Genomic DNA, 26,321 nt, shown 5'->3' on the forward strand with positions numbered 1-26,321 from the left:
GGGCTTTGTTCAGCCCAAAAACGAGATTGAGGAGGTGTTCGAACACCGGGCCAAGTGAGATCGAGGTCGCTAGACCTCCGTTGAAGATCGATTCCGGTGATCAACTTCTATAGAAACCCATTGAAGAACGAAGACGATTCCGGCGAATTCCGTTGAAGAACAAAGACGATTAGACGCCACCCATGTGGGCTAGGCAAGATTGAACTTGATCGCCGGAATTTTCGAATCGCCGATTTCAGAAGTGGGTTTTCAAAACCTAGAAGCCAGTAAACTCGAAACCTTCGTTGCAAAGAAAAAAGTAAGAGAGAGAAAGAGCATTAAAGAAAGAAAAAAAAAACAATTAAAAAAAGATTCATAGTGAACAGTCCTTCGGTACTAATAGCGAAGAACTGTAGATTGAGAAACTTTACCGAGTTGTTTACATAAACTGCTGCAAGAGACTTTTTCTCATTTTGATTAGCAAAAATAACTAAAAAGCTTTTTTACCTTATCTGATAAACTTGCTCTAATACTACATCCCAAGATGACTCTGTTAATTGGACCCTAACTACTTCTGAAGAATTCTCTGTAAAATCTGCTTGGGAAGGGTTAAGGCAATCTGTATTAAAGTGTTTTGGGCTAAAGTGGTGTGGTTCAAGTACTGTGTCCCAAGATCGTCCATTACTCAATGGATGGTTAGTCATTTTGGGTCGCTTATCTACAAAAGACTGGTTGGTTGTGTGGAACTTCCTCTAGATGGTAACGTACGTAGAGAACAATGTTACGTGTACGTATATGTAAAAGATAGGGATAGAGAGGTATCCAGAACGATCCAATCCACGCGAGAATCTTCATTATTTTGTATTATATCAATGTCTAATGTGTACACGTGAATATTCTAACATCTCTCTTTTGCCTCATACTCTGGTTGACCAGGAACCAAACCATGTTGGCTTGACAGGTTGTGTTCATTGATCGAGCGGTCGTTAGAAGTTTGGATCACATGGAGTACTGTAATGAATTGTAACCCGAGGTAGAGTATAAAACAGGCCAGCATAGTGAGCGAATGGATAATGGAAACGCTCAGTTTTGCCGACTCCCGTTCCGGCACGCATCACTGGCTCTCGACATTCGATACAAACTACATTCTTCAAACGGCCGCAATAATCTTTTTCCTTTCTCTTTTGATAAGAGAAAATTGGCAATCAAGTACTTAAAGAATTAGGAGTGTAAAAGAGCCGAGACGAGCCGAGTTTTGTAGAGTATGAACTCGACTCTTTTACTAAACGTCAACGAGTCTAAAATTCGAGCTCGTACTCGGCTCGTGCCTCGTTTATAACTACCCAAGTCGTGTTAATTTATTGAACGAACTTTTGTAAACGAGACACGTCTATGCATTCGAGCTGAATTTTATTCAGGCAAGCCAAGCTTCAGAATATCATCCCGTTTGTTTATGGATTTTGAATTTTCAATTATAATTATTATTATATTTCTTTTTAGTCAGTACTTTCATTTTTTTTTCTTTTATTCTTTCCAATCATTACATTTATTTTTAATTTTTATTTTATTTCCCTCTACACTAACGTTATTTTCAAATCCAAAATCCTTACTGGGTCCGAATGTGGAGCCCCCCCCCCCCCCCCCCCCTCGTTCTTATCCAGACAGCGACTCCCCCAAGGCCCCACCCTCTTCCATACTAAACTTCTCTCTACAATCATTCATTTCTCCAAATCATAATTCTCCCCCCTGCTTCTTTCCTATCTAACCAATGCCGAGAGAGAGAGAGCAGTCGAGAGTCGAGAGACAGAGAATTCTGCTCGAACACCTTCGACCATCTACCACCTCGTCTTCCCTCGAGAAAATCGATTTCGCTCTCTCTGTAAGTCTAAAAAAACACTCCAAATTCACTTGATACCATTTGCTATTGGGAAGATTTTTGATTCGTCGCTCCTTTTGGCAGATTGTTGAATAGCTTGAATTTGGTTTTTAAGTATTGGGTCGCCGGTAGTTTTATTGATTGTATTTGTCGTCTGGAAATTTGTTTTCGGATCTAGGACCTTGTTATTCGAACACGTGAACTCGTTTGGATTAATATTTTAGTTTATATTTTGGGATATGTGTTAATTACAGATTACCTTCTTAAACTATTATCCTTTTTCACTTTGTCCCTTTCACCTAAAAAATCCTACATACCTTCCTAATTCAAGCGTTTGATTCCTATGTGACATGCTCATGTGAATAATTTATGTTGAAAATGTAGATTCTGATGTGACATGCACATGTGAATAATTTATGCTGGAAATGTCCCTATCAGTATATAATCATTTTACAACTTATATCTAGAATACTTACAAATGGTTGGATCATTAAAAATAGAGTCATAGTGGGCTCCACAGAATAGATAATGACAGAAAAGTATGTTTTCGAATTAGATGATGTAGTTTTTAAAAAAAAGTAAAGAAATTTTTTGAATGGATATTGAGAATAAGTCATATGATTTAAGATATAGGAACGTCTCATAGAGAAGGAGATATTTTTAGTAATAAATTTCTCACACATGCTTGTCATATCATAGTCTAGCGCTCAAATTCAGACGAAAGGGTGACGGAAGGAGTTGAGCGATACTAAATGATAGATTGAGGGGGCAAGCTGTAAGGTATTTTAGATGAAAGAGATAAAGTGAGAAAGATGATAGTTTAAGGGGGTAAGAATAAACTTGGAACTTGAGCTTACACGCTCAAGTGATTGTACCGTGTAGGTTTCTAGCAGCAGGTTTGGAATTTGAGATCTGAGTGCCAGAACACGTACAGAGCTATAACTGTGTAGTATATAGTACTTCGTTGACTTTTTCCCAAGGTTCTTAATATCGAATCTGTTAGAGTATCGATTTTTTTGTGAGATACTAAGAACCGTTTCGAATTTATCGCTATTAGTGTTATTTTTCAACATAAAAGTATTTATAATATAATATACATATTTAATTAAATAAAATTTAGTCAGGCATTTATCCGGTACTGTCCAGTATTGACTGGTACCCCTATCGGTATTCTCCTGTACTTGAAGAAAAATAATAAATTTTAAAGGCTTTGTTCGTTTGTCATTTTAATTTTGTTTTAGTTTTATTTTTCAATCATTAACTTACTTCTTTCTCCAATCATTATTCTATTTTTCCATTTATTACTTTCACATCTCTCTCTATCTCTCTCCAATCATTACCCCTATCTTCAATTATTACTCTATTTTTATCTCCACCCACTATCAAAACTAAACTAAACTAAACTTTCAACCAAAATAGTCCGGTACCGTCCGGTAATGACCGGTATCTCCGGTACCGACTGGTATTTGAGGCGGAACAAAATTAGAGGTATAGGGTACCGGATTTGGACAATACCGGTACGGTATGGGATTCACAACCTTGTTTTTTTCTAATCTGTTGAGATCAATGAAGCCTTAAGGGAATTATATATAATCTTCTAAATGTCGCCAGGAGCTAGCCTAAGATTAGTCGGCTTTTCCATTTTTTGGAAAAAATAAAATTATTTCCCTCCCTCTCTCCCAAAGTCTGAGTAAGAAATTGATTAACACTATAGTAACATCTCGAAAGTAACACTTAGAATATATTACTACTCCATTTGTTATGTTTCGGCCTATATTTTGTTAGACGATTTAGGTTTCGATACGTACTATGCATATATCATTCAAGTTTTGTTGAAATAACACTTTTTTTTGCTCGGCTTTGTTGAAATAACACATAACGCCCTCTATCTTTTACTACCGAAATACTTGTAAACATTACGAAATATACCCGCAACATAGGACGACTCTTTTAGAATATGGATCATATAAATATTAGAGTTTGACTTTTGGGGATTTTGTTAGGTACTCCCTCCGTTCCAAATTGAGAGTCTCTTTTGAGATTTCAACTATTTAAGGAGATATGCAATGATTATACCTACAATGCATATCATTTTCACCATTACCTCTATATTCTACCTACTTTATAACACTTATATTCACCTGTGAGGGACACTTTTGGAAAATCGCCAAATTTTTTCTTTCATTTTTGGAAAAGGACCATTATTTTGGAACAACCCAAAATGGAATAATGGACTCTTAATTTGGAACGGAGGGAGTATCATGTTACTTTTGTTGAAGTTTTCCCAAATTTTGTTTTTGCAAAACTACCCGAGTTTCACTGTTTGAGATTTACGGGGTTGATGATGTCGAGTTGGCAATGCTATCTGTGCAATCTCAATTCAAGGAAAGAAACTGGAAGTGCTAGTTGGAGGGGAAGGAGTGACCTATGTTGCCATTGGATGTTGTGGTAATAAAGACATCAATCATCCGGTCTTATCTGAACTTATAGGCTATAGCTCTTTAGTCTTAACGGAGTGATTAACAGAGCGGAGTGGCAGAAAAGATTCTTGTAGTCGACACACATTTGATTAGGAAACAAAATTTGTCTTGGTTTGGTTATTGGCTAAGCGGCATGGACACAGAATTGCTAGCACGTCGATTTGAACAAATGAAGGGGGCAACACATTGAGGACACATTACAAGTAAAACTTTTTTTTGATCGGCATTACAAGTAAAACTTTGTATATTACTCCCTTGGTGCCGTAATAATAGCCCCTTACGGAAAATTGCGTCATTTTTCGGACAAAATGATTAGGCACTTCACGGAAAAAATTTAGAGTTTTCTATACCAATTTAAAGATCACAATTACTTCTTTCCATTGGTGTTAAAAAATCCAAAAGTTAAGCACAACAATGCTTTACTTTTCTTTCCAAAGAATAGATCGACTTTTCGTAATTGACTATCATTAAGGAATTGAGGGAGAATTACGTTGCATTCCAAACCAAACTAAGTCTTGTTTTCTGGGTATTTGTCCCATTCGGCGATGGTGGCGGGCTTGGGTAGTTGGGTGGCTCAGCGATGCTCATTAGGGTCGGTTTGGTGCTTGGTCGGAGATTGTTAGCTGTTCTCCATGGTGGCTATTGGGTCGGCGACTCGGCGGTGGTGGAATTTTGGTTGTGGGTTGGTGGTTATTGGAGGCTAGAGTTAGGTTTTGTTTTTCCTTTTTTTTTTTTTTTTTTGGTGCAGGTTTTTGGGTTGGTGCATGGTGGTAGTGGTGTGGTTTTGGAGCAGGGGTGTTTTGGGGGGCAACATGGGGTGGATTTGGTGGTAGCAGGTGTTTGGCAGTTTGGGAATTGGAGTTCCCGGCAGTGGGATGGTGATTCATTGGTGAGGGGTGTGGTCCAGTGGTAGTCCAGGCAGTGGAGTCAGCGGTGGTGATGGTTGGGATGCTAGGTGTTTGCGGCAGCTCGGGGTGTTTTTTGGGATCGGCGACATATAGAGGATTCACGGCAGTCAGCGCAACAGTTGCTGCGTTTCAAATCCCGATCATTTGTGGTTTTCGGCAGTGTGGTGGTTTGAGTGGTGGGGTTTCTGTTTTTGGGTGTTTAGGGCTTTGGTTGGTCTCGGACCAGCGTTTAGGTCTCGGGTAGTGTGGAGATTAAGTAATTTTAATTTCCTTTCTGTCCTTGTCCTTTTAATCTTTGTAATATTGCAGAGATTAATAAATTTAATTGCAGAGATTAATAAATATTTTTGCCGATAAAAAAAAAAAATTCAATTGGAGACGACCACACGAATCATTTTTCACCATTCTGCTTTGTCAATGGCCATGTAATCTATCAAGTTCACTGAATTAATATCATTTTTACATCGGCATCCCATCTTAGTTCAGGCCTTCCCCTCCCTCTAACATTCCCATTAACAGTAATTCTATCTTTTTTCTTTCCTATTGCATCTACTGGTTTCCATTGGATGCTCCTTAACTTGTCTTTCAATTGTAATTCCACTACAAATTCAAAATTGTTGTCAATTCTAATCCTCTGTCTTTAGTCTTTGGCTTGGCTTGACTCCTTATTACTAGTGTTCAAGCTTGGCTTTAGCTTGAGAACTTTTTGAGACTAATTGTTCAAGCTTGGCTTGCGTTTGAAGTTTTGTGTTCGTGAGAAGCTTGGCTTGGCTTGTGAAATATGCAAGCCAATCTCGAGCTTCCAAGCATGAGCTTAGGCTGATGAACTTTCAAGGAACAATTATCTAGAAAAAGCAAGTTAGGTAGAGTTTAAATGGAAGAAGAGAAGATGAAGTATGTTACCACTTAATTACCTCTCTAATCTTTGCTGAGAAAACCCTAGCTAAAAGAATATGATAGCCCTAAATCCTTAAATCCTAGCTAGAGTATGTTAAATCCTTTGAATTGCTAAATGGAATAATTATATACGATTTAATATAGCCCTAAATTTTCATATCTCACCTTGGAGGTTTTCTTTTTGATGCAGTAGTACTATATAAAACTTGTGAAATATTTATATTGAACGTAACTCATATATCATATTTTGGAATATCTATTAACGAACCCCTATATGTTCATTATTTACAGAATGATCCCTTTGTTCGCGAGTCTATTGAGCCAAACACCCGTATGCTCAAGCTTGGCTTGAATTTATAAATAAACGGAAAAACGTGATTGAGCTTGGCTTATATTTTTTATAAACAAGTTTGAACAAGCCAAAATTTGAGCTAAGCTTGAGCCGAGTTTGAGTTGTTTGGTTCGTTTAGCAGCCCTATCCACTGGGACATCCCTATTTCTGCTACGCTCGTCTTATTCTATGTAGTCTCTTAGTTACCCAATACTTAGTCTCTTTCAGTTTTGTATGTAACTGATACACATATAAATATTTCATTCATCGGTTATGAAAATGAAACACAATGCTCGGTATATTGAAAGGAAGATGTAACGTGTAACTTAAAAAGACCAAGTTATGAATGCAATGCATGTCTTAATGTTGGAAGAGTGTATTTCCTAGCTTCCTAAGTGATGGCAATATGCATTCCCAAGTGTCCAATGAGCGTCTTATTCTAAAATCCAATGCCTGGTTCTGAAAAAGTAAGAAATAATTAGATAGGCTTGGATGATTATTTAACACTTCATCCAAGAATGTTTGGAGAGTGTAGGTGTCCGACGTGACTAACCTCTGTATGGCATCCTCAAATATAAAAGCCAAAATGCACAATGAAGTAATGTAATTTCTATCAACGAATTTAACATGATACTGTTGATACACTAAAGTCTATACTATTAACATACGAAGCAAGGACACTAATAAGAGTTGTTAGAGTTCTCCTTAAGCTTGTCTTATGCTCTTATTGTCAATTAATGATTGACAGAAGTGCACATGCCGCGAAACATTTATATCTTGCAATCCTTTTGTTTTTTCACTGAACTGGGTACTATTATTTACATCCAGGCATCTGTCTGTGCTGCTGGAGATAGTGCAGCATACCACAGGTCATTTGTTTATGGGGATGATGTAGTTATTGTGGCGTAAGTTACTTTGCTGTTGTGATGATAGTTCTATATTAGTATCTGAAGTTTTCTGTTGATGCTCAACTAGGTAAGTTATAATTGGTGGTGTTCACACATTTATTGCTTTTCATCGCGTACAGTGCTTATCGTACTCCATTTTGCAAGTCAAAGAGGGGTGGTTTCAAAGACACTTATGCTGATGATTTACTTGCACCTGTTCTGAAGGTTTGTGATCATCTCTCAATTTGTTCAGTTCGTTTCGCTGAACACCTAAATGACGTTTGATAAGTTTTAAGATACTATAAACTAATGATGACTCCGTATTACTCAGGCATTGATAGAGAAAAAAAATTTGAGTCCAAGTGAAGTGGGAGATATCGTGGTGGGGACAGTATTGGTGTCACGTCCTCGATTTTAAACATAATTATAAATGATTTACATAATAAAAATACTCACAAATATCCGTACGGTACCCAAAAGATCACTGTGTTCTCATTTCCTTAGTTAAGCTTCCAAATTCACAAAGTTTCCAAAATATTACAATATAGGCTCAACGGCCCCAAATCAACATAAGTATCAAATGTCGAAGGAGGATTAAGGGTTACAATATTCCAAATCAAAAGAATTACAATTTAAGTTACGAATACATCTTTCAAAATAAATTTACAAAGATGAACAAGTAACTCCTTCGGTTAGCTTTCAAAAATAATGACCACACTCCAAGCACGCCAAGCAATGCAAGCTAGGGTTCCGGGTTAGCACCTGAAAATAATATAAGGCTTGAGCTACACTAGCCCAGTAGAAAAGTCTACGCAAACTCTATATGCAAATGAGCGAGACGAATGAACAAATGATAAAAGATCACAAGACAACGGAGGAAGCACAACTTTCATGAACAAGTGTCCCAAAATCTCCAAATTTTCTTTTATTCAACCCATAAATCATATCCGTTCAAATCGTGTCTCAACATGTCGTGTCATTTATGTGTCTGAGCCGAAGCTCCTGCCGGGCTAATTTTGGGACCCCGATATCCCCTGCCAAGCACCCACCTTGAAGGTTAGGCCTTGAAAAAAATATTTTGAGCATTAGCTCCTGCCAGGCTAATTATGGGACCCTGATATCCCCTGCCAGGCACCCACCCGTCGATGGGCCCTGAATGTTCGCGCGTCATTCACAAGTTCAAGTGCATCGTCGTTCGTACGTGAAATTCATGTTTATCCTTCCATATTTCCACCAATTTAAATAATTCCCACGTCCATACTTATCACATGGCATACGAAGGCAATCATGGTTGCATGAATCCATGTTATGTATAAATGATGATGTATGCCCATGAAAAAGGTCAATGCATTAAGATGAAAGAATCTGCACCGACACAGGAGATTTCAACATTTGACTGGTGACCTACCGGTAGGGATTTGGATTCTACCGGTAGAAACCCAGAACAGAAGGTACAAAATTTTGATTCACAAGAATTCTACCGGTAGGAGGAAAAATGGTACCGGTAGGTTCCAAGAAATTTTTTATAATCCTACCGGTAGGGAACAATTCCTACCGGTACAAAAACTGATCAGAAAGGCCACCATTTTGCACGAGAAAAACTTGAGACAGGCTACCGGTAGGAGAAAAGTTCTACCGGTAGGAAGCTAATTTTCTAGCAACACAACACTGTTCTACCGGTAGAAAGAACGGGCCTACCGGTAGGAATCCAGAATTTGGCGATTTTTCATCAGATTACAGATTTTGATCCAGACCAAACAACAACCACTACAAGCTCAAACAAAACATGGAAATACTCAAATAAGACATATGAGAACCCAAATAACATATAAGGAAAGGTAGAATTCCCTACCTCGAGTATCCAAACCGGAATCAAAGAGATTATGCAAACCCTAGCTTCCGGAATTCAAATCAAGCGAAAATACTCCGAACCAAACTTTGTCCAACACGATACAAGCTCGAATATGCAAATTAAAGATGGTTTGGGAGTTGATTGGTATGGATTTTTGGGTGGTTGGGTGAGAGAGTGAGAGAGATCGGGAGAGAGCTAAGATAAGAAATGGAAAATGAAAGTAAAAAAAAAGAAAACATTTCCCTGGTATACACGGCACACACATGCACAAATCACACAAACACCCATGGCTTTCAACTTCTCACACTTTGACCCCCAACTTTAATATTCTCAATAATCCAACACTTATTCATTTATAAATTATTAAAACATATAACGGAAATTTACGGGTCTCTACATCCTACCCTCCTTAAAGAAATTTCGTCCTCGAAATTCAAATAAACGTGTTCACTAAGTCATGCGTCATTCAAACGTGCAACAAGTATAACCATTAATATTATGCAACAATTTAGTATCAAAATACTTCAATCTCGAGTGCTCACATTGGGTTACTCCGGGAATAAATGTGGATACTTTTCTCTAACCTCATCTTCTCGTTCCCAAGTTTGATCATCGCTACCCTGACTTCTCCATAAGACTCGTACTAACGGTATCGTCTTACCCCTCAACACTTGGTCGCGCGAATCTAGGATACGGACCGGTTCTTCCCCATAAGACGCATCGGCCTCTAACTCGAGTTCGGACCATTCCAACACATGCGACGGATCAGGTTCGTACTTTCTCAACATAGACACGTGAAAGACATCATGTATACCCGACAGCCTCGGTGGTAAAGCCAAGCGATATGCAACCTCCCCAATCTTCTCAATAATGTCGAACGGCCCGATATAACGCGGCGATAGCTTCCCCTTTTTCCCAAAACGAGACAAACCTCTACGCGGCGATACTTTAAGGAATACGTGATCCCCTTCTTCAAAAGACAACGGGCGACGACGACGATCGGCATAATTCTTTTGTCGGCTTTGCGCGGTTAACAATCTTTGGCGAATCACCTTAACTTGTTCGGTCGTTCTCTCTTGAGCTTCTTTAAGGCGCCGACGAATTACTTTCAAGCTCTCGGAGGTCTCCTTAACCATATCCGGTCCTACAAGCGTAGCCTCTCCCAATTCGGTCCAACACACAGGCGATCGACACGGTCTTCCATACAAAGCCTCATACGGTGCCATTTCGATACTAGATTGATAGCTATTGTTGTACGCGAACTCGATTAATGGCAAGTGGTCCTCCCAACTACCCCGGAAATCCATCACGCAAGCCCGAAGCATGTCTTCCAAAATCTGAATCGTTCTCTCGGATTGCCCATCGGTTTGAGGATGATACGCGGTACTAAATAGAAGATTAGTGCCCAAAGCAGCTTGTAAACTCTGCCAAAAACGTGCGGTAAATCTCGGATCTCGATCGGACACGATGGACACGGGAATCCCATGAAGTCGAATGATCTCTCGAATATACAAACGGCTAAGCGCATCAACGGAATCGGTGACCTGAATGGGTAGGAAATGAGCGGTTTTAGTCAAACGGTCCACAACTACCCAAATAGCATCCTGCCCCCTTGGCGATCTCGGTAAACCTGTAACGAAATCCATGGTCACATGCTCCCACTTCCACTCGGCCACTGGTAATGGTTGCAATTCCCCCGCGGGTCGTTGATGTTCGGCTTTCACTTGTTGGCACGTGAGACACTTGGACACGAAAATCACAACGTCCCTCTTCATTCCGGACCACCAAAATTGTCTACGCAAATCATGATACATTTTTGTTCCTCCCGGGTGAACGGCTAACGGAGAATGATGAAACTCTCGTAAGATTTCTTCCCGACACGAAATGGGTACAAACAACTTTCCTTGATAGCGCAAGCTTCGGTCGGCGTGAATCATCCACCCTTCTTGAGCGTTTCCACTAAGGAATCTAGTACGGAGTTCCTCTGCTTCCTCATCATGTTGCTGGGCCTCAATCACTCTCGTCGATAAAGTCGATTGTACCGTCAAGTTGCATAACGTGACCCCTTCCCGAACTTCCTCAAAGTGCATGGCGTAGGAGCCCAAGTCGTTCATTGCTTTCCACTCATGAATCGCTAGGCTCGCTAGCTGTGTCGGTTTTCTACTCAATGCGTCAGCCACAACGTTCGCTTTCCCCGGGTGGTATTGTAATTCGAAGTCATAATCCTCCAAATGCTCCATCCAACGGCGTTGACGAAGGTTAAGTTCCTTTTGAGAGAATAAGTATTTCAAACTTTTATGATCGGAAAAGACTTCAAACTTCTCACCATACAAGTAATGACGCCAACTTTTCAAAGCAAATACGACGGCTGCAAGTTCTAGATCGTGTGTCGGGTAATTTCGCTCATGTGTTTTCAACTGTCGTGACCCATACGCTACCACTCGTCCCGCCTGCATCAACACGCATCCCAACCCTTCCTTAGACGCGTCACAATACACAGAGTAGCCAACTCCACGGTCGGGCACAATCAAAACCGGCGCGGTAGTCAATCGCTTCTTTAACTCCTCAAAGGCTGTCTCACACGAGTCACTCCAAACGAATCGGGTCCCCTTACGTGTCAATCTAGTCATTGGTGCCGCTAAACGAGAGAAGTCTAAAACGAAACGGCGGTAGTACCCAGCCAAACCCAAGAAGCTTCGAATCTCGAATACGTTCTTTGGTCGCTGCCAATTCATAATCGACTCTATCTTTCCGGGATCAACAGACACTCCACCCTTCGAAACCACGTGGCCTAAGAATTTAACTTCGGATAACCAAAACTCACACTTACTAAGTTTAGCGTATAGCTGGTGCTCTCTCAAGAGTTCAAGAACAATGGTGAGATGGGCTTGGTGTTCCTCCTCCGTAGGCGAATAGATCAAAATATCATCCACAAAGACGACGACGAAGCGATCAAGATAAGCACGAAAAATACGATTCATCAAGTCCATGAATGTAGCTGGAGCGTTCGTTAGTCCGAAAGGCATAACAACGAACTCATAATGGCCATAACGAGTGCGGAAAGCGGTTTTAGGGATGTCCTCTCTACGAACCCTCAATTGGTGATAACCGGACCTCAAGTCGATTTTAGAAAAACAAGTGGCACCCCGAAGTTGGTCGAACAAATCATCGATTCTAGGCATGGGATACTTGTTCTTAATGGTGACTCGGTTTAGCTTACGGTAGTCAATACACAAACGGAGTGAACCATCCTTCTTTTGCGCAAAAAGAGCCGGTGCTCCCCACGGAGACGTACTTGGACGAATGAATCCTAGGTTCTCCAGTTCTTGTAACTGAGTCTTTAGCTCTCTCAATTCGGCGGGTGCGAAACGATATGGAGGTACGGAGATAGGAGCGGTACCGGGAAGTAGATCAATGGTGAACTCAATCTCTCGCTCGGGAGGTAAACCAGGTAACTCTTCCGGGAATACATCCGGAAAGTCGCAAACCACTAAGGGTAACTCCCCACGCATGAAGGCATCCTCATCTAACGTCAAACTCGCCAACAATGAATAAACCGACCCTAGCTCACGAGGCCCACATAAATAAGGTTCCAATGGTTCTCGACGCTCCCCAAAGAATTCAAAACAAGGACCTTCGGGTGGACAAATACGAACTCGACGCTTAAAACAATCGATGGTAGCATGAAATTTGGATAGCCAATCCATTCCCAAGATAAGATCAAACCCCGACATTCCTAAAACGATGAAGTCGAACATGAAATGACAATCACGGATAACCAACTCACAATCTCGACAAATACGGTCAAGAGGTGTTCTACCCCCTAGAGGTGTTTCGACAAACAAAGGAGGACTAATAGTTTCCGATTCCAATTCCAAAGTACACACAAATGATGCAGCAATGAAAGAATGCGATGCTCCAGAATCAAAGAGTACTTTAGCAAATGAGTTGAACAAAAGAAAAGTACCCCTCACAACAGAAGTTTCCGGAACCTGAGAAGTGGTAGGTGGGATAGCAGAAGTGATGTTGAAAACTCGCCCCTGGGTACCCTGACCCTGCATAAAACCCCCTCTCTGACCAGAACCCTGAGCAGGCGCGGAAGAACTCGCTCCCTTATCAACCCCGGAACTCTGAGCTGACGTAGTCTGACGAAAGTAAGGCTGCTGCTGCCTCTGAGTACCCCTAAACGACTGGCCCACATTACGCCCCGTTCCCGGCTGCTGCACAGAACCTGACTCACTGCGCGCCCCCGACCCCTGAGGACAACTCCTTGCAAAATGATCCGTTTTACCACAAATATAACAAGTTTCCCCGAGGCGTGGACACTGAGCACGAACGTGTCCAGGTTGATTACACTTGTAGCACACAGGTGGAGGTCTAGACAGAACACCCCGAGCCCCCAAAGAAGAAGAAGGCGGCCTAAAGTTCGACGAACTACCCTGCGGTGTCTGAGATGGTTCCCTTGCCCTTTTCCTCCCTTGGCTTCCAAAGCTCCCCGATGAAGAACTCGTGTTCACGGTTGATTGTCGCGGTTCCCAAACCCCCCTATTCCTTTGTGCTTCCTTCGGAATCTCAATACTCCTTGCACACTCAACTACCTCGGCAAATTTAGTCTTGCGTTGCACCATTACCATCCTCCTCACGGTATTATGTAGCCCTTTCTCAAAGCGCCTACATTTCCTCTCTTCCGTCGCCACCAACTCTGGCGCAAAACGAGATAAAGATTGGAACTTCTGTGCATACTCTGAGACAGTCATACTTCCTTGCTCTAACTTCTCAAATTGTTCTCTCAATTGATCACGACTGGTTTCAGGAAAATATTGCTCCTCAAAAATTGTCTCAAACTCTACCCACGTCAAATCCTCCACATCCGGTTCATTTACTTGAGCCGCGGTCCTTGCCGCTCTCCTTGCATCCTTCCTAGACTCTAAGACAGATTCCCACCATTCACCGGCTTCCCCAACCAACTGAACGGCCACAATACCTACTCTGATGTTGTCCTCGGTGATATTGAGAGCTCTAAAGAGTTTACGAATTTGAGCTAGCCAATGGTCAGCTACCAAAGGGTCGCTACTGGTTCCATCAAACACCGGTGGATTCCTACGGCTAAACTCTCGCATTGCCACCATGGCTCGATCCTCGACATTCTCCCTAGGAGCTTGGTTCAGAAGATTTGCAGCTGTAAGTGCTGCGACGAGGTCCCTAGCGAATTGGTTCTGAGCAAGAGGTACACCTGCACCTCGACCGATCCCAGCCCCCAAATTCCCACCTGGGTTCTCCCCATGCTGACTAACCTCGTCCTCAAGAGGTACCCCACGGCCACGACCACGGCCTCGACCACCCCGGGTTCCAGCCCCAACTCGTCTGACACGGGTCTTCGGAGGCATCTTACTACACGATATAAGAAAAGAAACCATTAACCACAACATTATTACTATGAGGTCGAAGCCCTCAACTTCCTAACACGGGTTAATAACTCTACGACACTCTACGATAACGAAAATGCAATGCCAAGTAATCACATGAATGTTAGTCACACAAGCATGCACAAATTATGTTAGAAGGCGCGACATTTTGAACCCATGAGACAAAACGTCTCCCCACGGTCTCTAGGTGTTCTAAACCTAAGCTTTGATACCAAGTTGTCACGTCCTCGATTTTAAACATAATTATAAATGATTTACATAATAAAAATACTCACAAATATCCGTACGGTACCCAAAAGATCACTGTGTTCTCATTTCCTTAGTTAAGCTTCCAAATTCACAAAGTTTCCAAAATATTACAATATAGGCTCAACGGCCCCAAATCAACATAAGTATCAAATGTCGAAGGAGGATTAAGGGTTACAATATTCCAAATCAAAAGAATTACAATTTAAGTTACGAATACATCTTTCAAAATAAATTTACAAAGATGAACAAGTAACTCCTTCGGTTAGCTTTCAAAAATAATGACCACACTCCAAGCACGCCAAGCAATGCAAGCTAGGGTTCCGGGTTAGCACCTGAAAATAATATAAGGCTTGAGCTACACTAGCCCAGTAGAAAAGTCTACGCAAACTCTATATGCAAATGAGCGAGACGAATGAACAAATGATAAAAGATCACAAGACAACGGAGGAAGCACAACTTTCATGAACAAGTGTCCCAAAATCTCCAAATTTTCTTTTATTCAACCCATAAATCATATCCGTTCAAATCGTGTCTCAACATGTCGTGTCATTTATGTGTCTGAGCCGAAGCTCCTGCCGGGCTAATTTTGGGACCCCGATATCCCCTGCCAAGCACCCACCTTGAAGGTTAGGCCTTGAAAAAAATATTTTGAGCATTAGCTCCTGCCAGGCTAATTATGGGACCCTGATATCCCCTGCCAGGCACCCACCCGTCGATGGGCCCTGAATGTTCGCGCGTCATTCACAAGTTCAAGTGCATCGTCGTTCGTACGTGAAATTCATGTTTATCCTTCCATATTTCCACCAATTTAAATAATTCCCACGTCCATACTTATCACATGGCATACGAAGGCAATCATGGTTGCATGAATCCATGTTATGTATAAATGATGATGTATGCCCATGAAAAAGGTCAATGCATTAAGATGAAAGAATCTGCACCGACACAGGAGATTTCAACATTTGACTGGTGACCTACCGGTAGGGATTTGGATTCTACCGGTAGAAACCCAGAACAGAAGGTACAAAATTTTGATTCACAAGAATTCTACCGGTAGGAGGAAAAATGGTACCGGTAGGTTCCAAGAAATTTTTTATAATCCTACCGGTAGGGAACAATTCCTACCGGTACAAAAACTGATCAGAAAGGCCACCATTTTGCACGAGAAAAACTTGAGACAGGCTACCGGTAGGAGAAAAGTTCTACCGGTAGGAAGCTAATTTTCTAGCAACACAACACTGTTCTACCGGTAGAAAGAACGGGCCTACCGGTAGGAATCCAGAATTTGGCGATTTTTCATCAGATTACAGATTTTGATCCAGACCAAACAACAACCACTACAAGCTCAAACAAAACATGGAAATACTCAAATAAGACATATGAGAACCCAAATAACATATAAGGAAAGGTAGAATTCCCTACCTCGAGTATCCAAACCGGAATCAAAGAGATTATGCAAACCCTAGCTTCCGGAATTCAAATCAAGCGAAAATACTCCGAACCAAACTTTGTCCAACACGATACAAGCTCGAATATGCAAATTAAAGATGGTTTGGGAGTTGATTGGTATGGATTTTTGGGTGGTTGGGTGAGAGAGTGAGAGAGATCGGGAGAGAGCTAAGATAAGAAATGGAAAATGAAAGTAAAAAAAAAGAAAACATTTCCCTGGTATACACGGCACACACATGCACAAATCACACAAACACCCATGGCTTTCAACTTCTCACACTTTGACCCCCAACTTTAATATTCTCAATAATCCAACACTTATTCATTTATAAATTATTAAAACATATAACGGAAATTTACGGGTCTCTACAATTGGCACCAGGCTCTCAAAGAGCAAGTGAATGTAGGATGTCTGCATTTTATGCCGGCTTCCCTGGTACCTATCCTTGCATGAATTTATTATTCTTAGTTTCATACCCTTCAATAACTGACCTTTATCTATTGTCCAACACACAGAAACTGTTCCAATTAGGACTGTGAATAGGCAGTGCTCATCGGGTCTTCAAGCAGTCGCTAATGTAGCTGCAGCTATTAAAGCTGGATTTTATGATATTGGTAAAAAGTCATCTATTTTGGTGGATGTCTTTTTGTCTGCAATCTTGATGTGCCATTAGTTTCTTCATTTATTAGTACTTATTATCTAATATATTCTCCAAATAGGTATTGGTGCTGGGTTGGAATCCATGACAGCAAATCAGATGGCATGGGAAGGCTCAGTCAACCCTAGAGTAAGCCACCTTTTTTTTTTCCTCTCTCTCTCTCTTTCTATGTGTCTTGGTTTTGGATTGTTTTGGTGATTTCTTGGTGAAGCAACGGATAAGCTACACGTGTTGACGAACTCATACTATATTTATATCAGGTCAAGACAATGGCACAAGTGCAAAATTGCCTACTCCCTGTTGTGAGAGAAAGAAAGGAAAAGTGTATAGGGTGTTAACTAACCCTAACACATGTGAGCTTTATTTATATTATGTGGCGACTAGTTACATAACATAAGCAATCAATGTGGGACTAAGTCCAACTCTATTCTAACACTCCCCCTCAAGCTGGAGAATAAATATCACAAAATCCCAGCTTGTTACGTAACAACTCTAAACGTGGTTTAACTAGAGACTTGGTGAAGATATCTGCCAACTGAGCTCCTGTAGACACGAAAGGGGTAGCCAACAGGCCACTATCTATCTTCTCCCGAACAATATGACAATCTACCTCGATGTGTTTGGTTCTCTCATGAAATACCGGATTCGAAGCGATATGTATTGCTGCCTGATTATCACAATACATAGGAATAGGTAACTGTACACCAAGCCCCAACTCCTCGAGCAAAGCTCTCAACCATACAATCTCACATGTAGTATGAGCCATGGCACGATACTCTGCTTCAGCACTGGAACGAGCAACCACAGTTTGTTTCTTGCTCTTCCAGGTAACTAAATTTCCACCAACAAAAGTACAGTACCCAGTTGTGGACCGTCTATCAGATGGTGATCCTGCCCAATCAGCGTCGGTAAAGGCTTCGACACGCAAATGACCATTTGAACGATAAAACAAGCCACGTCCAGGATGAGCCTTGAGATACTTCACAATACGAAGACAAGCGTCCCAATGTGGAAAACGAGGAGCTGACATGAACTGACTTACCATACTGACAGCAAATGAGATATCAGGCCGTGTATTGGTGAGATAATTCAGCTTGCCTACCAAGCGACGATAACGGTCTAGATGAGGAAATATCTCCCCCTGATCAATACACAATTTGACGTTTGGATCCATAGGAGTCTCCGCAGGCTTTGCTCCTAATAAACCAGTCTCCTCTAGAATATCTAGCGTATACTTTCTTTGAGATAAACTGATCCCTTCCTTGGATCTTGCTACCTCAATACCCAAGAAATATCGTAGCTTACCCAAATCTTTGGTGTGAAACTGACGCTGTAAGAACTGTTTCAGCTCATCAATACCTTTCTGATCATCCCCAGTAATAATGATATCATCCACATACACAATCAACACTACTCTTCCCCGATCTGACTGAATAGAGAAGACAGAATGATCAGAATGAGAGCGACGCATACCAAACTGCAACACAGCATCACTAAACCTGCCAAACCAAGCTCGAGGGGACTGCTTAAGACCATAGAGGGCTTTGCGAAGGCGACACACCTGAGAACGCTCCCCCTGAGCAACAAACCCAGGAGGTTGCTCCATATAAACCTCCTCGAGCAGGTCACCATGTAGAGATGCATTCTTAACGTCCAACTGAAACAAGGGCCAACCAAGATTGGCAGCCATAGAAATAAGAATGCGAATAGAGTTAATCTTGGCCACCGGAGAGAAAGTCTCAGCATAATCAACGCCATACGTCTGGGTATAGCCTTTGGCCACAAGACGGGCCTTGTACCGTTCTACTGTGCCATCTGGATTATACTTGACGGTAAATACCCATCGACATCCAACAGTAGACTTTCCTGGTGGAAGAGAAACCAACTCCCAAGTGCCATTGTCATGAAGAGCAGACATCTCAGCCTCCATAGCTGTCCGCCACTCAAAAACAGATAAGGCCTCCTGAACAGTGTTAGGAACAAAAATGGACGAAATAGAAGTAGTAAAAGCACAAAGGGACGGAGACAGATGATCATAGGAAACAAACTGAACAATAGGATGAGATGTGCAAGACCGAATACCTTTGCGAAGAGCTATAGGAAGACTAGGTGATGGCGAAGGTGGAGGTGGAGGTGGAGGTGGAGGGTGGAGGTGGAGGTGAAGGTGCAACCGGATCTTGGGACGGAGGAGGCGTGGTGGCTGGTACTTGTGGGGCTGTTAATACTTGTTGCCGACGAACATACACCTGCAAGGGAGGACCAGATGGTACACAAATAGGAAACACAGACTCAGACTCAGGAAGGTCAACTGGAGTACTGTGACCCGAGTAAAAGGGCAATGACTCATTAAATGTGACATCAGCACAAACAAAATGACGACGAAGAGATGGTGAGTAACATTTATACCCTTTCTGAGTGCGTGAGTACCCCAGAAAAATACACCGAATTGACCGTGGATCAAGTTTGTCCCGGTCAGGATCCAGAGCATGAACATAACAGGTGCATCCGAACACTCGTAAGGGTAATGAGTGGAGAGGGCGACCAGGAAATAAAACGATATGGGGTATCTGACCACCTAGAACGCTAGATGGCATACGATTGATCAAGTAACATGCTGTAAGAATAGCATAACTCCAGTAAGACTTAGGAACTTGCATTTGAAATAATAGAGCACGCATAACCTCTGATAAATGCCTAATCTTGCGTTCGGCAACTCCATTTTGTTGTGGAGTTCGAGCGCAAGAAGATTGGTGAATTATACCATGGTCATCAAAAAACTTAGAAAGAGAATTATGAAAATATTCACCTGCATTGTCAGAACGAAATATACGAATGCAAGTATCAAATTGAGTTTTGATTTCCATATAAAATGACTTAAAGATAGAAGACAACTCTGACCGCTCTTTCATGAGATAAAGATACGTAACACGAGAATAATCATCGACAAAAATAGCATAATACTGAAAGCCAAAAACATTAGGAACACGCATTGGACCCCAAATATCAGAATGAACTAAGTGAAAAGGACGGGTTACGCGACTCTCAACCCTAGGATAAAAAGACACTCTATGATGTTTACTAAACCCACAGACTTCACAAGGCAAAGCATCAACACGGCTACATGAAGGTACCAGCCGTTTAAGATTCTGAAGGGATGGATGACCAAGTCGACAATGATGTTGATAGGGTGACACAGAAGACTGAAAGGCAACAGAACTTGGGTGAACATTGTCAGTAAAGTAATATAAACCACCACGCTCAGTACCACCACCAATTTTTCGCCCCGTCTTGAGATCCTGAAACACACAACCATGAGGAAGAAATGTGACAGAGCAATTTAAAGATTTAGTAAGTTTACTAACAGACATAAGATTTAATGGAAAACGAGGAACGTGCAATACTGAATCCAAAGTCAAAGAAGAAGTAACAGAAACCGAACCCAAACCAGTAATATCAGTGGTAGAACCATCTGCTAAGGTAACACGAGATGGTTTATCAATAGACTGATGGCCAGAAAGAATAGTAGAATTACCAGTCATATGATCAGATGCACCAGAATCAATAACCCAAGGAACAGAAAAATGAGAAGTTGCAATACAAGCACTAGAAGAACCTGTCTGAGATAGCGTAGCAATGGAGGAACTTGTCTGAAGTGACACAAGGCGTTGGTACTCCTCCATAGAAATAGTCACCATAGCAGTGGAGCGTGCAGCTTGCCTAATATCCTTGGGAGAAGTAACCCGATGAGCCTGAGAAAAACCATGTAGGTCATAGCAGTGGTCCACCGTATGATTAGTTCCCCCACAATAAGTACAAAGTCTATAACCATGGCCTCGACTATGGCCACCTCTCCTTGACATGTGACCTGTACGACTAAATCCACAACGACCAAAACCATGACCACCAGAAACGCGGTCAAAACGACCACTGTACCCATAATCACGGCTAAATGAAGAACCAAAATCACCAGAATCAGCGGAAGTAAAATCAGAACCAGATTTCATTGCAAACATATCACCGTACAATGAGAGGCAACTAGTCAACTACCGATAGATCAACCAACCAAATACTCCACTAACAAACGGCCAATAAACAAGAAATAAGGAACTGATTGACCGGCTAACGACCAAGGGCACGACACCGCATGCATCCAACAAAACCAAAGTAGCCACCGAACAACATAATCCCAATATCAAGCAACAACCAAGAGCTCATATGCCAACATAGACCAAATAACTCAACACAATCTAACAATTGAAATCAGACTTCAACATACCCAAACTACCATCTATTGGAGAGGATAAACTGTAGATTGACCAAAAAATCCAAAATTACTAGAACAATCAGTGCATAAGAGTAACGGAATAATACCCAACAATGATGAACAGTGCGCGATGAACAGTACGACGGTGAACAGTAATCGGTGAACAGTGCCGACGATGAACAGTATCGGTGAACAGTGCTGACGATGAACAGTATCGGTGAACAGTGCCAACGATGAACAGTAATCGGTGAACAGTACCGACGGTGAACAGTCCTGTGAACTAATGATTAGGGTTAAGGCAGAGGCTAAGATTAGGATTGTGATTTTATGTACAGAGACTAGGGTTTAGGCTAAGATTGTAGGGATTATGTACAAAGGCTACGGTGGTTTAGGATTGTTGTGGTGATTTAGGATTAAGATTAAGATCCCGCTTTGATACCATGTTGTGAGAGAAAGAAAGGAAAAGTGTATAGGGTGTTAACTAACCCTAACACATGTGAGCTTTATTTATATTATGTGGCGACTAGTTACATAACATAAGCAATCAATGTGGGACTAAGTCCAACTCTATTCTAACACTCCCCATGGGTGTTACTTCAGAAAATGTTGCACAGCGCTTTAGTGTAACAAGGCAGGAGCAAGACCAGGCTGCAGTGGGTTGAGTAGATGTGTTGGCCAGAGGAGTGATTCTTCCATTTTGTCAGAATTATTCATTACTTGTAGTTGTTGTTAGGTCGAGTCACATAGAAAGGCTGCTGTGGCGACTGCTTCTGGTAAATTCAGAGAGGAAATAATCCCTGTGGCTACCAAGGTGTGGATTTTTATCGCCATATTGGCGATGTTGTGATATCACATTTCGGTTGCTTGTTGTTTTTCCAAGTTTTTGCTTATATGGTATGATTTGTGCAATGACATATTTACTGCTCAAAAAGATTGTTGATCCCAAGACGGGAGATGAGAAACCTATTACGATCTCCGTTGATGATGGTATTCGGCCTAATGCATCGTTGTCAGATCTGGGGAAACTGAAGCCTATATTTAAGAAAGATGGGACAACCACCGCTGGTAATTCGGTACAGTGACATTTGAACTTACCTTTCGGAAACATATGGGTTATATTCTTACTGCTTTTGGTGCTTGTGTCATAGGTAATTCTAGCCAAGTGAGTAATGGCGCTGGAGTCGTCCTACTGATGAAAAGAAGTGTTGCGATGCAAAAAGGACTACCCATTCTTGGCATATTCAGGTTTGCAATTTTCTGGACATGGGTTTTTTATTACATCCAGGTTAAGCTTGGTTAAGCCTTTCACACCTTGTGTTTATACGTGACCTATTTGGGCCAATTTGATAAGACTGTATTGTCCTTTTCAAAGTAAAAAAGAAGATAAGATTGTATTGTCAAGTAGGGTTTAGATCAAGAGCACTGGTCTTTGGTTCTTCTTCTTCTTCTTTTTATTTTATTAATCTTCTACTTCTCCTTCGTTTTTCTTTAGTCATATTTTGCACATTGCTTTGGTGGGTACATAAGCCCCTGCCCCCCTGTGAACTTAGTCAATCAAGTCATAACCTGCATTGGCTATGCTAATCCACCACCAAGTCGACTCTATCCGAGCCATGTTTACTGTCTGATCCTGCCTAGACTGGTTTAGTCGTCCCTTTAAGCAATTACTCTTTCATTATCAGAAGTGTTTTAGTTCTTATTTTGCGAAGCCGTAATTATAATGACCACCCTTCCCTGCTATGTTATAGTTGTCTTAAGGTGTAAGGAAATGGTTTTAATGTTGGATAAAAGGTTTCAGGTTCTCCTAATTAATGATCGGTAGTGGAGTAGTGGCTTTTACACCAGGATAAATCACTTCACTTATCGTACATGCTGAGATAAATATGAAGTTTTAGCTATCACATTGTGTGTTCTTCCGGTTGAAATCCTCAACATCTGTCTTGTAGCCCGACCGGATAGACTCGAGGAAAGTTCTACTCTTGAATTCAAAAAGGTTTGATATTTGTGGTGTTGTAGGACTTTTGCTGCAGTGGGCGTAGATCCTGCTATCATGGGTGTTGGCCCTGCTGTCGCAATTCCAGCTGCAGTCAAGGCCGCTGGACTTGAACTTGACGATATTGATCTTTTTGAAATAAACGAGGTAATATTCATTTCACATATGAGGTTTCAACTTTCCAGTGTACCTTAGACTTCTGAAATTGTTTAGTACTCCCTCCATCCCTTTTTAAGTGTCTCACTTTGTAAATCCAACTTTTTGTGGAGACATCATCATTACACTGTAAAAATTATAACTTCCTATATGTACCCCTTTGAAGGCATCATCATTACACTTCTATCTACTAACTTTTCAAAATGGACACTTACTAAAGGACAATCCAAAATGGAATACTGGACCATAAAAAAGGAACAGATGGGGTATATTTTTGGTGACTTCAAAATATATATGACTGTTAATGGGCTTGGTTTTGACGCAAGCTTTTGCATCCCAATTTGTATATTGCCGTAAGAAACTGGAGCTTGATCCAGAGAAGATCAACGTTAACGGAGGCGCAATGGCACTTGGGCATCCTTTGGGTGCAACAGGTATTTGTGTCACAAATATCATCTTCATGATCATTTTTTGTTCGATGTCATTCAAAAGTACTTCTTCATCCGCACCTTTACCCCATATCCAATCCGAGAGGTCTCCATAATGATGTTTGTCCCTTAAAAGGGCACCCATAGGGTGCACAAATATGTTCCTACGTTAAACCTTTTCCTCATGCCCATCTTGCGTGTATGAACATGTTACGCGCCTAACCTAGTTTCCAAATCTTCATAGTGGATTTTGATTTTCAATCTGTGAATATGCTATATTAGAGCCTTGTTAATCATACTATGTGTTCTAATGGTATGACTTTTCTGCTATTAGGGGCACGTTGTGTCACCACCTTATTGCACGAGATGAAGCGACGGGGCAAAGACTGTCACTTTGGAGTTATTTCTATGTGCATAGGTCCTCTCCCGCACTCTCCTCTCATACACCACTTAGCTGTCTTTTCTATGTGCATAGGTCCTTTCCTTTCATTGCTCCTGATGTGATTCACTGAAACATGTTTTGTTTACTTTTGTTCGCAACTCATCTGCAGGCACAGGGATGGGGGCTGCTGCTGTTCTTGAAAGAGGTAACTGTGTCGATGACCTCAGCAATGCTCGGAAAATTGAGACCCACAATCTTTTATCAAAGGATTCTCAATAGAGTCAATGGCTTATTCTTGGGCAATTCTGATGAATAATGTTTAAGCTGAGCGTTTGAAATCCTCGCAAAGTAATAATATAGTGAGAAACTCTCTGGGTGGATTAAGCTCTGTAATTTCACTCTCTTTCTTTTTTCGTTGTTGAGAGATATGTTGCATCTTGGATAGCAAAGGACAAGTTCTTTTAACCCCGAAATGGAAAATCACAGTAGATTTTGTTCCCGTTTGTGATCGAACAGTTCTGTGAAAGTGAAACCTTTGTGGCATCGTGAATCTTTCCAACAACTCGAATGCCCATTTGTTTGAATCGACTAACAGTGAACGGATATATAATTCTAATACATTTTATGTGTTTTTAGAATTTCTTCTGTAACGGAGATTTAATCTTGATTAGAAAGGTTTCCTGTTTGAGAGAGGGAGAGAGAGAGACCACACTACAACAAGAGAAACTAACAGCAATCTATGATCAACAACAACAACCAAGTGCAAAAGAGATGACTAAAGAAACACAAACCAAAGTTGGATAACAAGGAAGAAAAAGAACAAGTTAATAATTTAAAATAAACTGTCGACGAGAGAGTTCAGAAAAGAGCATATCACTGAAACTGTCATCTGCTCGACGCTCTTTGTATGATTTTTCTGAGTAGAGCTTCGAGTTTATTGGTTTCTGAATTTCAAGTGCGGGTTTGTTGTTTTGATTGTACCTGAAGGGAGATGAAAATGGTGGTTCTTGCTTCAGTTTTAGATTTCCATTTTACTAATCAAGATCACTCTCCCTTTGCTTTTGGTTGATAATTACTCTCCGTCCATCACGTGGGTGACTGGGTGGTTCGTTTTTATATCAACTTCCTTTGAATAAGAGTTAAAGTCACGACCCCATCACATCTAAGCATAGCTACACAACAATTGAACCAAGCACCCTGAGAACATAATCCAAACTGTTCACTTTGTAGATCTTGAATTCAAAAATATTTCCGTAAAAAAACAAGTTAATCAGAAATCGGAAACTCAATAAGCAAATCATGTTTTCCCTCGGTACATAAAGAGCAAATATCGACCTTCATTATTAATTTGAAACCACTTCTTTGGAACCCTCAATTATCATTCATTTATACATATGCCACTTTGTATTATTACCCTTAGCATGCTTAATTACTCACTGAGCTTTCAGTTGACGGATTTATTCCACTCTTTCTTTTTTTTCCAAGTTAGTGCATGGGGCATTGTAGTGGAATCTGTGGCATTGTCGGGACCTTCTGTTTGGACCTCTAGGGCGTCTGCATTTTTTTTTCTTTTATATTGTCAAACAGCTTCCGCACTTTTATTTATCGGCAGTTCATTGTGAAATTTGGAGATTGAAATATTAAATATAGTGTCATTTGCTCAAGAAAAATATTGGTTTCGTGTCGCACATTTATTGTAATAAAATATTCAGTATTTCTTTATTTGTTTCAAGTTGTTAAAAATACTTTTAATTAGGCTTTGCATATCATAATTGTTTCATGGTACACGGCCGATTATGCTCCCGGATTTGGAGCATGACAGTAGGCGGCGTCCTTGCTACCGGAAAGCTCACAATCAACGTTGACTCACAACAAATAATTGGCGACGGCGACAACGGCGGCGTTTTTGGAGTCACCTCGACCACCTCGATGTCCCACAAAACATTCTCTCCTGTTCCCGTTTGATGCGGAACATCGTGCGTCACCGAATTCCTCCACGGTGGCAAGTCCCCCGTTCGGCCGCAGAAAGTTCCCGTGCGGAGTCCGGAATCGTGCCGAAAAGCCGTCCCGTATCCGCTCCCATTGGGTGGAGGAGTCAAACTTTT

At 41.2% G+C, this 26,321-nt stretch overlaps 1 protein-coding gene across 1 annotated transcript; it reads left to right on the forward strand.

Annotated features, from left to right (window-relative positions):
• The first annotated feature begins 1,735 nt into the window (after positions 1-1,735).
• LOC131300387 (3-ketoacyl-CoA thiolase 2, peroxisomal-like) lies at positions 1,736-24,713 on the forward strand. The gene is made up of 16 exons (XM_058326189.1): positions 1,736-1,858; positions 7,300-7,376; positions 7,499-7,583; positions 7,690-7,762; positions 16,717-16,770; positions 16,851-16,949; positions 17,055-17,122; positions 17,254-17,285; positions 21,835-21,910; positions 21,991-22,068; positions 22,190-22,322; positions 22,406-22,502; positions 23,274-23,397; positions 23,732-23,840; positions 24,169-24,252; positions 24,386-24,713. Exons 1-16 carry the CDS (start codon positions 1,748-1,750, stop codon positions 24,493-24,495), a joined length of 1,410 nt encoding a protein of 469 aa, XP_058182172.1. The 5' UTR covers positions 1,736-1,747; the 3' UTR covers positions 24,496-24,713.
• The last annotated feature ends 1,608 nt before the right edge of the window (positions 24,714-26,321 follow it).

Source organism: Rhododendron vialii, chromosome 9a (assembly GCF_030253575.1).
Source record: "Rhododendron vialii isolate Sample 1 chromosome 9a, ASM3025357v1".
Taxonomy (NCBI): Eukaryota; Viridiplantae; Streptophyta; class Magnoliopsida; order Ericales; family Ericaceae; genus Rhododendron; species Rhododendron vialii.

Coding starts and splice junctions, on each gene's coding strand:
- LOC131300387 (XM_058326189.1), top strand. CDS start 1,748: ATGCCGAGAGAGAGAGAGCAGTCGAGAGTCGAGAGACAGAGAATTCTG. Junction 17,286..21,834: donor GCACAAGTGCAAAATTGCCT/ACTCCCTGTTGT, acceptor CTCTATTCTAAC/ACTCCCCATGGGTGTTACTT. Junction 23,398..23,731: donor ATCTTTTTGAAATAAACGAG/GTAATATTCATT, acceptor GTTTTGACGCAA/GCTTTTGCATCCCAATTTGT.